Source organism: Melanerpes formicivorus, unplaced genomic scaffold (assembly GCF_026170545.1).
Source record: "Melanerpes formicivorus ecotype bairdi unplaced genomic scaffold, bMelFor1.0.p_v2 SCAF_7, whole genome shotgun sequence".
In the NCBI taxonomy this organism is placed as follows: domain Eukaryota; kingdom Metazoa; phylum Chordata; class Aves; order Piciformes; family Picidae; genus Melanerpes; species Melanerpes formicivorus.
In genome coordinates, this window is record NW_027142359.1 from 22,684,479 (window position 1) to 22,697,966 (window position 13,488).

Here is a 13,488-nt window from a genome sequence, read left to right on the forward strand (position 1 = left end):
TCAGCTGTAAAAGTCTGAGGGAGTAAATGCTGCCTTCATTCAAGCAACATGGGTGACTTTGATCTGCCTCCACTTCAAAAAAGCCATCAACCCCGTGGCAATTTTCTGCGATTATGCAGGGGGAAAAAAATAAAATACAATCATCTATGCCTCACCTTGCAGAAGGAGAGAGAAATTGAGTTTGCAAATGTAAACTTAAAACCAACAAAGAAGAAAGACCCGAGCTGCCTACATTTCTTGGAGAAGCTATTCTTAAAATAGAAGCTGGAATGATAACAGAGTGCTGCAGTACCACAGGGGAGCTGAACTTCCAGAGCCGAACAAAAGCGACAGATTCGTCCTCTCACAGGCTCACCCCCTCTGTTCACAGTGGTAGCAGGGCCAGCTGCTCTGCCTCTAGAGAAGCAGGAGTTAACAGAGGTGCTGAGGAACCAGCTACCTGCTGCCATGCCACCTGGAGCCCTGAAACAGCAAAGTAAAGTGGTGCAATAACCCTTTCCTACCCAAATGATGAGGTCGGAAATTGCCTGGCTCCCTTCTCCCCTGCCCATGCTTGACTGGGAAGAATGGCTGATAGACTGGAAAACTGTGCAGCCATTCAGTGAGATCTGACAGGCTGGAGGACTGGACAAAGGGGAACCTAAGGAGGCTCAGCATGGGGGCATCTAGAGTCCTGCAACTGAGGAGGAACAATACCACACACAGATTAGGGGCTGACCTGCTGGAAAGCAGCTCTACGAAAGAGGACCTTGGAAGTTCTGGTGCTCAGTAAGTCATCCATAGGACAGCAATGTGCCCTTGTGGCCAAGAGACCAATGGTATCCTGGGGTGCATTGAGTGTGGCCAGCAGGTAAAAGGAGGTTCTCCTCCCTCTCTACTCTGCCCTGGTGAAACCACATCTGGAGTATTGTGTCCAGTTCTGGGCTCCTCAGCTCAAAAAGGACAGGAGCTATGAGGATGGTTAAGGGACTGGAACATCTGTCTGATGAGGAAAGGCTGAGAGAACTGGGACTGTTCAGTCTGGAAAAGGAAAGACTGAAGGGACCAGTCTCTTTTCAGTGGTGTCCTGTGATAGGACAAGGGTCAAGAGGTGCAAACTGGAACACAGGCTATTCCATATCAATATGAGGAAAAACTTGACTGCAAGGGTGATGGAGCACTGGACGGAGCTGCCCAGAGAGATTGTGGAGTCTCCTTCTATGGAAACTTAAAAGATATGGAAAAAATTCTGTGTGATCTGCTCTAAGTGTTCCTGCTTTGTCAAGGAGGGCTGGACTTGATCTCCAGAGGTCCCTTCCAACTCCTACCACTCTACAATTCACTGCCTGTGGCATCCAGCAAGTGACTTGCCCCCACTAGGGTGAAGCTCAGAGGGTGTGCTGCAACCAGGGAGATGGCAGTAAGGCAAGAACATTTACCAATATTCTTCTAGAGAAGACTCAAAATGAAACACTTTCTCCCAGAGCCTGTCATTTGCATAATCACATTATCACGATGGTCTTTCACATGGACTCAACTGTCAACACACTGAGATTTCAATATATTGCATGAACTGTTAATAATAGGGAATGGTATTTTTTTTTCTCCTACAAAGTAATCTGCAGTTGGACTCCAAGGAGCAAAATATTGTTAACCATTTGAGTATTCTTTAAATTAATTCTCCTCAGCCATGAAAAATTAAAAAAGGGCCCAAAATGAGCATGTAAAAAAGATACGGGTGTGAAAGTCTGTGAGCATGTTCAGCACAAAGGAGCACACACACTGAACTTGTGACATCTCTTCCCTGCAAGGTAGAAATTATTCTGCATATGAAAATAGTTTTCAAGCAGCATATAAAACAATCTATCCAGTGTGTGCTGGTATGCATAAGTAATATGGCTAAGATTTTGAGGGGGGGAAAAAAGGGGAATCAAGCATGCATGATGTATGATGTGGCTTTTGATAGCCTGGGTTCCACTTGTTTTCAACAAAGATTTGAGGTTTTCAAATGGGTAAGGGAGTGACAGACATGAAAAAAAGAAAGATGGAAGAGAAATAAAATACATTTACTACCTGAGGAAAGTGCAAAGCAGCATAAAAAGAGTCATAGAAAACTCCTTGTTTAAAGCATTGCCAAAGGCCAGAGAGCAGAGGGCATGTCAAAGAGGAGTGGGAAGCCATCAGACTGACAGGTGTGAGCTCCACAGCACACATGCTGCATTGGCTTAGCTTCCACAGGAGGGAAGAAAATCTTTGAAGTTTTTCAGCAGGGGGAGAGCAGCCCATAGAATAAATCCCATCAAAGTCACATCTGGCTTTTTTTTGTCAGAACTTGATTGTTCATAAACCACCGTGTATTTCAGTCACGGGAGAGAGAGAACCAAGACTGTTGTGTTCTCAGGATGAAACAGTGGCATGGTGCTGCACCAGAGAATAACCTGCCAAGAATCCTACAGCAACCTCCTGGAGAAACTGGCTGCACATGGCTTGGATGGGTGGATGCTTCTCTGGGTAAAAATTGGCTTACTGGCCAGGCCCAGAGAGTTGTGGTGAATGGAGTTAACCCCAGCTGGCAGCCAGTTACAAATGGTGTTTCCCAGGGCTCAGTACTAGGGCCAGTTCTGATTAATACCTTTATCAATGATCTGGATGAAAGGATTGAAGGCACCTTCAGGAATTTTGCAGATGACAGTACACTGGAAAGGAAGTGTTGATCTGCTTGAGGATAAGAAGAATCTCCAGAGGGATCTGGACAGATGGCCCAAAGCCAATGCAAAGAGGTTCAACAAGGCCAAGTACCAGGTCTTGCACTTGCGTCACGACCACCCCACGCAATGGTCCAGGCTTGGGGCAGAGTGTCTGGAAAGCTGCTAGAGCAAGACCTGGGGGTGTTGACTGACAGTCAGCTGAACATGAGCCACCATGCACTGAGGAAGACAAGGCGGCAAACAGCATCCTGGCCTAGATCAGCAACAGTGTCACCAGCAGGAACAGGGAAATGATTGTCGTGTACCCCCCCTATACTCTGAGCACAGGGGTACTCAGCACTGGAGAGGCCACACCTAGAGTAATGGGTTCAGTTTAGGGCCCCTCACTCTAAGAATAACAATGAGGTGCTGGAGAGGATGCAGTGAACAGCAGTCAAGCTGGTGAGGGGTCTGGAGAAAAGGTCTTCTGAGAAGTGACTGAAGGAACTGGGGCTGTTTAGTCTGGAGAAAAGAAGGCTGTGTGGACACCTTCCAGGTCTCTATACCTCCCTGAAAGGAGGTTGGAGCCACTTGGGTGTTGGTCTCTTCTCCCTAGTATCAAGCGATAGGGCAAGAGGAAAGGGCCTCAAGTTGTACAAGGAATGCTTATATTGGGCATTAGAAGAGAATTCTTCCTGGAAAGGTTTCTCAAACACTGAAACAGGCTGCCCAGGGAGGTGGTTGAATCCCCATCCCTGGAGGTGTTTCATAAAAGGCAGAGATGTGGTGCTGAGGGACATAGTTTAGCGTCAGTTTTGGTAGAGTTACAGAATGGCTGGACTGGATGATCTTAAAGGTCTTTTCCAACTGATGTCATTCTGTGATTCTATAAATACCAGTTTGGGAGATGTTGCACAGGAGCACTATGGGCCAGCCCTGCTCTAGCAGAGGATGACTCAGGAAACAGCAGGCATCCTCCCTGGAAACACTGTGCTTGGAGCTACTCATTCTGCTCCCCGTGCCACAGCTGCTATCAGAGGCAGGCAGAGAACAGCTTGGCTCTGGTCATTCCAGGCAGGTATTTAGCTCTCAGGCTTTAGATTACTACCTGGGAAATACCTTAACCAACAGCTGAGAAACTAGTTGAGGAGGCTGCAAAAATAAAACCACCTCAAATTGAAGCTGGATGTCCAAATTCTCACTGATTCTGAGACTAACAGTTCAGCAGCAAAGCAGAACAGAAAAAATAATAACAATGGCTTAGGTTGGAAGGGACCTTAGGGATCATCTACTCCAACCTCCTTGCCATGGGCAGGGATATCTCTCAACTAGACCAGGTTTCTCAAGTCCACATTCAAACAGGCCTTGAACACCTCCAGGGAGGGAGCATCCACAACCACTCCAGGCAACATGTTCCATAGTTTCACAACCCTTGTACTGAAGAACTTCTTCTTAAGATCCACCCTAAACCCACTCTCCCTCAGCTAAAAAACATTACCCCTTGGTTCTACTGATAGACACCCATATGAAAAGTCCTTCTCCAGCTTTCCCATAGGCTCCCTTCAGGTACTGGGAAGGAGCTACGAAGTCCCTCTGGAGTCATCTCCAGGCTGAACAAGCCCAGCTCCCTCAGCTTCTCTTACACTTCTCTCCCCCTACAAACCCCACTGGAATTCATACTTCAAGTTATAAGAGATGTAGTTACCGCTGATATGAGTTACTCAAGAATGACACTGACTAAGCATTTGGTTATCTGGGAATGACAAAGGAGGTTTCATTTTTAATGTTCATAAGTCATGCAAATTAATTAGTGCTTTAAAATGGCAATGAATCACTTCCCAAAATAATTTGTATTGGCTAAATTAATTCCAGTGAAAGAAGCCAATTTGCTGGCTGTAAATTACTGAAGTCCCTGACTAGCTCCTGTGTACCACCCTGTGTACCATTTCTTAGGCTTCTGGAAAAGGAAGGATGGCTACTTTTCATCAAATAAGATTACAGCCCTATTAAGTGACCAGCTAACTGTGGTGCAATTAGAGGTTTCTATTTAAAGAACTCAAGCCAGACATCATTAAGAAATGAAGCTGAATGCTCAGGGAAAGGACAAATAAACGGCAGAAAAGCTCATTCTCTGAAGAGCTGCACCAAAAAAAACTGATTTGGAAGGAGCATTTCCATCCTCTTAGGTTGATAAAGAGAAGGTTAGAGATACAAGACTAATTATGAAGACAGTCCCATCATATGACAGTGCTTAAACACAACCTGGAGCCTGAATCCCAGAGCCTGCTTCTGTCTCTCATGGCTAGACGGTTGTTTTGAGATTCCTCTTAAATTAAAATGACTTGAAGAGCTACAACAAAGTGAGAAAACACATATGTGGGTTCTGCTCTCCCCCACCAAGCAAAGGAGATGTCTTCCTAGCTCTGCTGTTCTGAGAGCCAGGAGACATCTGCCTTCATCCAGCACATACCACCATGACAAGATGACTTGGTTAAAACCTGCAATGCTGCTCTCAATGGATTTCTCTTCTTTGCCCCTCAAAGACACAAAAAATTTGCATGTACACAGAGCTTAACCTCATCTGATTCGCCTGGCATTCTCCTGCTCTTATCTCCATCTCCACAGCAATACCACAGCCACAGCAGTGCTGCTTGAGGAGCCTTTCCCTGGCTAACCTGCTTCTCAGCAGTAACGAATACTCATGCACACACAGGTACAAAATTAAATGGCTTCTTTACAGTGATTATGATAGATTGAGCCATGCTTAATCTACATAATCAAATTGCTTCTGTGTTCAGCAGTAATACCTTTTTGCTGTCCGGGGAGAAGGTTCAGCCTTGGTTTCTCTTTTGACAGCTTCTAAGACATGTTAACTGTGACTGTGAAAGGGGCTACTTGAGATGCAATTACTTATCACATCTCAAACTCTGCAATGTGGCAAAGCAGGTCCAAATGAAAGGTGTTCCCTTTAGGGAACAGGAAAACATCATGTAGGACACATAAGGGAAAACACAGTGCAAACCAATCTCTTCCAGCTGCTATCCATAGACCTAGACATAACTGGAGCAACCCTCCCAAGGCAGATAAAATGTCTACTCAACTAGCTGCACTGAACTACTACCACTACTATAATTGTCTTTCTCTATGCAAGGACATCCCCTGCTCACATGCTAATCATAGCATCATAGAATATCATGGATTGGAGGAGACCTCTGGAGATAATGCATTGAGTCCAACCCCCCTACCAAAGCAGCAACACCTTCCATTAGATCAAGTTGCTCCAGGCCTCAGTCAGCCTGGCTTTGAATGTCTGCAGGGAGGGAGCATCCACAACCTCCCTGGGCAACCTGTTCCAGGGTCTCACCATCTGAAGAATTTATTTCTAACATCCAGTCTAAATCTGCCCTCCACAAGCTTCAAGTCCAAATTCTGAAAAGCCTGTTTAACTCATGTTTATCACCTAGGCCAGAAGCATCCTGAAGCCTTTTCTACTTCTAAATACTGAGAATTTAATTTTTATTTTTTTTTCAGAGTAAAATGAGAATTGGTTTTCCACATATGAAAACATATTAATCAGTCTGTTTGCAGATTGCACTGTGTTGGAAGGGACCCACAAAGATCATCTTGCTCAACCCCCCTGAAGTCAGCAGTAACACCTCCAACTAGATCAGGTTGCCCAGGGCCACACTGACTCTGATCTTGAATGGGGCCTCAGCCACACGCCTGGGCAGCCTCTGTCCAAGAGACAGCACTGAAAGAAGCAGAGCAGAGATTTGCTTCCTAATGTACCTGCTGAGAGTGGTTTTTGCTTACATGTTGGTTTGTTTTTTTCCCCCCCCAAAGGATTCTAACAAAACTATTCCACTACAAGCTAGTGATTCTTTCTAAACACTACCCAAGAGCTGAAAAGTGAGTAAGCCTGATGCAAAATGCTAGTAAGCACTTATGAGAAAATTTCTCTCTCTCTCATTATGACTTTGAGACAGGTGGAAAGACGGCACTGGTTGGACCTCTACGGTTAGAAAGGTGTCAACTGTTTCCAGCAAACCCCTTGCATCTGGTGAAGGAAAACCAACACAGGGTGTGGGGGGGAAACAGAAAAGATTCTGGCAAGGGCTGCTGGCACAGCTTGACTTCGGCTCAGGAGGAAGTAAAAGCTTGAATTACATAAAAATAGATTTACAAAAGAATCAATGACATTTCATCTGAAAGTTTTAGTTAAGTTTTAATTAGGAGCCGAGATTTTGCACTTAAGTGCATGAAGTGAAGAAGTGCATGTGCTCATGCTTCCCAAGATAACTGACAGATCTGAAACTTACTCATCTCATCTTGAAAGGTTAATTAAAGAACAATCCTTGAGAGCAACACCATGGGGAAACAGAGGAGAGACTGCTCCACAGGGGAGCCTTGGGGAAAGGCTGGCACACTGTGCTCACACCTCCCTGCTCAGAAACACTCTGATAGCAAACCAAAGCTCCTGCCCAGTGACCCTGGCATGGAGACAAGTGAGATGGCTGTGACCCAGCCCAGCAAGGCATGGATTGTAGTTATTTACCATGCTCTCTGTAGCTCTGGGGCAGGTTTCCCAGCCCACGGGTTCCACAGCTGGAGCTGCTTCAACGCAGGCACCTTTAGCAGAGCAGGCATGATCAGCACCTGGGGCAAAAGGTAGGTGCAGCAACTCTCATAATGAGGAAACTAAGGCAGAATGACTCACTCAGGATCAAAGCCTGCAATTAGGGCAGAACTAGGCTATGGGTTCCCCAAGTCCCACAGATGCTGACAGCACTATGATGCAAAGGCTGTCTCTAGCTCTCAGCATCATTAAAACCCATACCAGCTTCTGGGGAAGCTTGTGTGTGAAGCACATTGAAGAAAAATCTCAAGCCAAACTGGAGAAACATCACCAAATTAGAGAATAGAACAGTTCCATCATTTGAGCAAGACTTTGTGGACACAAATGACCTGTGCAGTAATTTCACTTCCTATGAACATGAATGAAGCCTCAATTAGGTCAGCGAGGACTGCAGCCCTGGTACAAGAGGGAAGAGACACGTGTGGCTGCATCAAGGAAGAGCACTTCACATCTCAGGGGGACTGGAGGTATGGTAGGAAGAAGCATTAAGGCCTCTTGGCAAAAGCAAGCGAGACTCCTAGCTGGGTATGTAAAGCAGGATGGCACACACCATGGGCAGAGGTAATGCACAGAAGGAAACAACTCAGCCAGCGGCTGTCAGATCACAGGCACCCTTCTGCTGCTTTCTTTACAAAGAGAAGCCAGGTACTGTGGCTGCCATGGAAGGAACAGGCTGATTTAGAAGCAGCCCAGAGAAAAATACAAGAATGATGGGGAAAAAAAAAAAAAAAGATCAGAATAGTGATGGATTCCAAATGCTGCTTAATGGAGGGGAACCTGAACGTTATTTGGTGCGATCTTGATTTAACTACTACATCTTTGCATGAGATTTTTCATACTGGTTATGAGAATTGCTTGACAGCCCTTGATGACTGCTCAAAAGTTTCTCAGTCACTTAAGCAGAAGGTCTATCAGAGTAAACACATTAATCAGAAAAAAGGCTGATAAGGAGCAGACAGCAACAGAAGTAACACCAAGGACAAGGCATCACTGTTGGTCTTTTGCCCATTGAAAAGTTGCCCAGGAGGTCAGTGGGCAAGACAACCCAACACAGGAACACTGCAGTGAAGAGAGTTCAGGGAAGGGCATTTATGGACACACAGGTTCCCACAGCACATTTTTACCCAGCAGAAACACAAATTATACAGCTTCCAACAGCCACTCTTCATCTGGGACATGACACCTGCATTTATCAAATCCACCTCAATCCTCTGCCAGAGAATGTTGACAACTCTACACCAATAAGTCTCATGCCCACCCCAACCACAATTTGACTTTTAAATCCCAAGTGCAGCTTCAGGCACCCAGGTTTATTTTTGTTTTCATTTAGAAGCATGTATCTGCATTGAGTTTATGCCAGTGACAACTGAATCACAGTTGTGGGGGCAGCTTCTTCATCCACAAACAGATTGGTAACCATTACCCTTCCAAAACACTATCTTTGTCAATGTAGCATCTCAGGACATCAATTAGGCAATGTTCCACTTCAGCTTCTTAGAATACTGTACTTAAGAGGAGCTCCTTTCCTCCCCCTCCCAAAAAACCCATTAAGTATCTGATTTGCAAACTCTTGTACATACAAGAATTACTTGCTCAAGTTTTGGTTTTCTTTTTTTCCTTAATGCAAGGTTTTCAAGAGCATTCTGAATTCAAAAGCAGCATTTTTTGTTCTCCAGAGCAGCCTTATGCTGAAAGGCTGCTCTCAAAAGCTCTGTCAGGTCTGCCTGCAGCATTAGTACACACGTTACGTGCATGAATTAAGTGCCACTGGAACAGTCACTGAGGTGACTGCAACCTGGGCTTGCCTCTTTTACATACTCACTCATCTAAACACAGGGGATGTATTTCAATGAGCAAGCCCATGCAGACAGAGGGACATTGAGATAAGGCTCCACACTGAGTATCTGCAGGTGCCTTGAGTAGAGCAATGGAAAAAAAACCTGCTAATGCACCCACAAAATCCATTAAGGGCCATAAATATATTGCTACTTCGGGGATTTCTGATGCCAAAGAAAGAAATTCAAACACCCAGTTAGAAGAGTTAAGAGCACAGCAGTCCCTTCTCTGCCAGCATCCCACAGTGCTCCAGCTACACTGCAGATCTTAACGTTCTTATGCTGATCTGCAATACCCATCAGGAGGAAAATGCCAAGTGCAGTCAAACCCTCAGCAATGCTGCTTCATGAGGAAGCAGGAAGCACTCCTTTTGCACCCAGCTGGGTGCCTGAGCAGAAAGCTTACCCCATCTGGTAGTGCCCTCCAGCATACAGCACTCACAAACTCATTTGTGTCATCTTCTTTCCGGTCCTTGTCCAGGACACTTTTGACTGTATCAAACTTGAACGTCAGCAGTGTCTTTGAGAGGCCCTTATAGTATAGGTAAAGGGAATTGTTTTCACTTCCTAGAAATTAAAAAATAAATATACAAGATTAGGTTCCAGTAGCAGGAACAGAAGTAATACTTATGAGCTCTTTCATTGTTCATGACAAGATCAGACATTTCCTCCTTGTAGTTATCATCACACTCATGGTGCCCTGGCAACTGGGAGTGCTCTACAGCAAACTTTCACAATGCTTAATATCAGCAGCAGGTTTTATTAGAAGACAACCACAGTATGCAGTGCACTTCTCAAAACACAGAGGATCCCAACCATCCCCCAGAACTTCCTTAGGGGAGAGAATTTTGAGCGCAGCGTCTACTCTACCAGATGAAACACGTCTGCACCCAGCCTGCCTGGCGTTACTAAGGCAGGTAGCACTGTCACAGTTTGCTTGCCATAATCAAGTGTGACAGTTTGGTCTGTGGAGGTTTAAGTAAGAGAGAGCACACAGTGTGCAGGCTTTATTTAGAAATCCATCCGAATTTCTGCCTTGCAAGCTGCACAGAGATCAGAGAACACACAAGCTAAGGTCCTCCCTCCAGTGCTGGCACAGCTGTCCTGCTCATCCCACAGCTATCAGCTTGTCACTGCATTCCCACCAAGACCTGTGGATTTACAGAGGTTCAACAGGCCAGCTTAAGCAGTAAAAGCACAGAAATAGCCAGAGGGCTAACTGCTTCAAGATGATTCAGTCTTTAGGGAGATGTTCACAAGGAGGGTGTTACTGGTTCACCATGCAGAATGTTGTACTAAGTGACAAGTACAGGACCTAAACATTTTCTACCTAAACATCAGGAAAAGCTTCTTTGCTGTGTGGGTGCTGGAGCCCTGGAGCAGGCTGTCCAGAGAGGTTGTGGAGTCTCCTTCTCCAGAGAGATTTCAAACCCACCTGGATGCAATCCTGGGCAGCCCTGCTTTAGCTGGAGGGTTGGACAAGATGGTCCTCAAAGGTCCCTTCCAACCTCTACCAGTCTGATTCTGTGACCCGCATGTGGGACACACAGTGTCATATCCATGGAAGCTACATTGGCAGCTCATTTCTGGTGACAGCAAGTCTGACTCATCATATACAAAGAACTTATGTGAAACAGAAGGAAACCAACTACAGACACCCTTAGGTCAGGGCACCTTACACCATTCCCTGGGAAGGAGGGTGGAAACTCAGAATAATCCTCTACTGAAAAACCCATCCAGCTCTGTCACACAACTGCTGGTGTGCTTTGGAGAGAAGTCCCCTCAGCCTTTGTCCAGATGGCTGCTCTACTCACCACAGGCGATGTAGTCTCCGTTGGACGCAAGCCCTACAAAATTCTTCTCGTTGATGTGACCCTTGAAGGAGCGCAAGCAGTGAGGCTTCCCTACATTCCACAGCTTCAGCTGGCTGTCTGTTGACCTGAAAACAACACCTAAAGTTACCCTGCTGCCATATGGCAGGGACTCCTCACTTCCAGTCCTGTTCCTTTACACCCTACTTGCAATGTAAACGTGGGAAGCCTTGGTGCACTCCAGGAGATTTATCTCACTTTCCATCATATGCAACTCAGCTTGAGCTCAGAAAGGTATTGCACTATCGTAGAAGCCTGTCAAATCATATCACATGTTTGAATAAAAACTTCCCTCAAGTATTAGTCTTCCTTTCTCCTATCAATTGCAAATTCCTTCACTGAACTAACTGTACAGCTTTTGGGCCAACGCTGCCTCCTCCAGATCCTCATACATCCAAGACTCACTGAATTAGGTTTTAAATCTCTACAGCATGGGCAAAATCTGTTCCCTTCTGTGTGCTGGCTGCAGCTCTCATTCATGCCTTTACATGACTCGGGTAGGATGCTGCCTCCTCCCTCTTCAACTGCCCTGAAAGCACATTCTCTTCCTCCTGCCCAATCCCAAGCAGCAGCATCTAAAATCCTGTGAGGGCTGAGAGCTGCTATTAGCATTAAATTGATGTGGTTTTTGCATGTGTAATCGAGACTGCATGGATGCAGACCTCAAACTTCCACTTTTTTTCACCTTGGCAGCAGAGCTAATGTTGCTATTGGAACCACAGAAACTCTGTGGAGATTAAATCCAAATGGATGGTTTCCATTGTTCCCCCCACCATGCAAACACACCTGCCTTCCAAATGTTTTCCTGTTTACTGTGAGCAAACATTTTTCCCTTTGGTAAAAGAAAGGAGATGGAGTTAGTCTCCTCTGCTTGGCAGAGCTCAACTGAAATAAGAAGATTCCAGGTTTCTGGAAGATTACAGGATTGATTTCTTTCCCCAAAACCTGAGGGGACATAAGGCTTTCTCATTTCAGAGGTGTCATCCTCCAGCAGTCACCAGGCTCTGGCACTCACTGAGCTATGGTGATATGCTCCACAGTAGGGGAATAAATGGTAGTGTGGTGGGATCAGAGCTCCATGAAGCCATCCTTGAGGAAAGGGGTAATGCTGTTCTGATCTTAAATTTGAAAGAGATTGGGAGCATGAGCCATCAGCCTCTTGGGTGGGAGAGAAAGGAGGAAGGCAATGCTCCTCTCATGCAGCAAGGTTGTGTCACCCAGCCTTGCTGCTTTCTGAATATTTAGAGCTGAAAGGAAAACCCAAAAATCCCCAAAAAACACCCAACAGCCATCAAACATTACCAGCGACGCAAGACATCAGCCCTGCACCAATGTCAGATACCTAAAAATATAGCACAAAAGAGGAGAGATGCACCTCGTGCTATGCTGCAAAAACCTTATCTCAGCCCTCAATGACAGCTGGAATGACAAAGGAGTGATAAGGGAGCTGCAGCATGATTTGTTAGTCATTTGTAATAATGGTATGAGGTCAGATCAGAAGAAAGGTAGGAACTTGATCTGTAATACTATGACTTAAGCAGGAGTACACTCCTCATCCCAGGTCTTGACTAGGGAGGGGGAGCTAAACCAAGAGTGCTTAAATTCTCTGCTGCTTGTTCCATGTGCATCCTTGCTCACTCTCTCTTCCCTTGTCCTTACCACCACAGCTCATAAGGGCAAGAAGGTGCACAGTACTGGTTTTTTGGCCCATAAGAACATGGAGGTGCCTTCTGTGCTGTTAGGGCAGCTGTATTTAAAATACTGCTGTTAAAAGCTTCAGAATTGCCTGGAAACCAAACTTTTCTGAAGGCAGGGTACAGCAGCAAAAGACTAATCCCTGGTCTATAAGCTGTCAGATTCCTCTGACAGCATCTGCTATTAGCTAACCCATTGAGATGACCTCATATCTATAAGCACTTAACCTCTCTATTTAGTAACACACATTCTAAATCTTTTCATTAAAATAAAACCACTTACAGTCTCTTACTAAAGCAATGCTTTTACTGTTAACAAATCCCCATCAAGCTCTAGCACTGTTTAGGACCAGCACGTCATAAAAGAAAGAAGATATCCACCACTTCACTGCAAGGAGAGAAGGCGGCCATTGATCCCACTGGTGTTACATTACTCCTCTGGTTTCACACCCTCTCCAAAACCCTCAAATATCATGGATGTGCTGCTCTGTTACATCTGTCTCACTGTAAATCATCACTGCAATCAATGTGTTGTGCTAAATACCACGAGATACTGAACACTCTTGAGGTCAAAACCTTACTCTACCAGGCAAAGTAAATCAATGCAATCTATAAAACAGCTTTAGCTAGAAATCTAGAGAACCTGAATATACATCTTTCTTTCTCTCTTCTTACAAGGAAATCGGGGGTTGATTTTCAGAAATCACTTCTGCTGTCTCCTCTCTTCACTTTGCAAGAGAAAGACATGAAGAATAATCTGCAGTCTCTGATGCTACTTCCTGTTCA

The 13,488-nt window shown here is 45.3% G+C and overlaps 1 protein-coding gene across 3 annotated transcripts in view; it reads right to left on the reverse strand.

Annotated features, from left to right (window-relative positions):
* The window catches only part of COP1 (COP1 E3 ubiquitin ligase), a 166,652-nt gene that overhangs the window by 34,090 nt on the left and 119,074 nt on the right, over positions 1-13,488 (reverse strand). For 2 of the 3 annotated variants that reach the window (XM_068141379.1, XM_068141376.1), the window contains exons 17-18: positions 10,952-11,076; positions 9,544-9,704 (exon numbers count right to left, since the gene is read on the reverse strand). The exons of the other annotated variant lie outside the window; for it this stretch is intronic. In XM_068141379.1, coding sequence (XP_067997480.1) covers positions 9,544-9,704; positions 10,952-11,076 — 286 coding nt within the window. The remainder of the gene's footprint in view (positions 1-9,543; positions 9,705-10,951; positions 11,077-13,488) is intronic. 3 annotated transcript variants of the gene reach the window in all.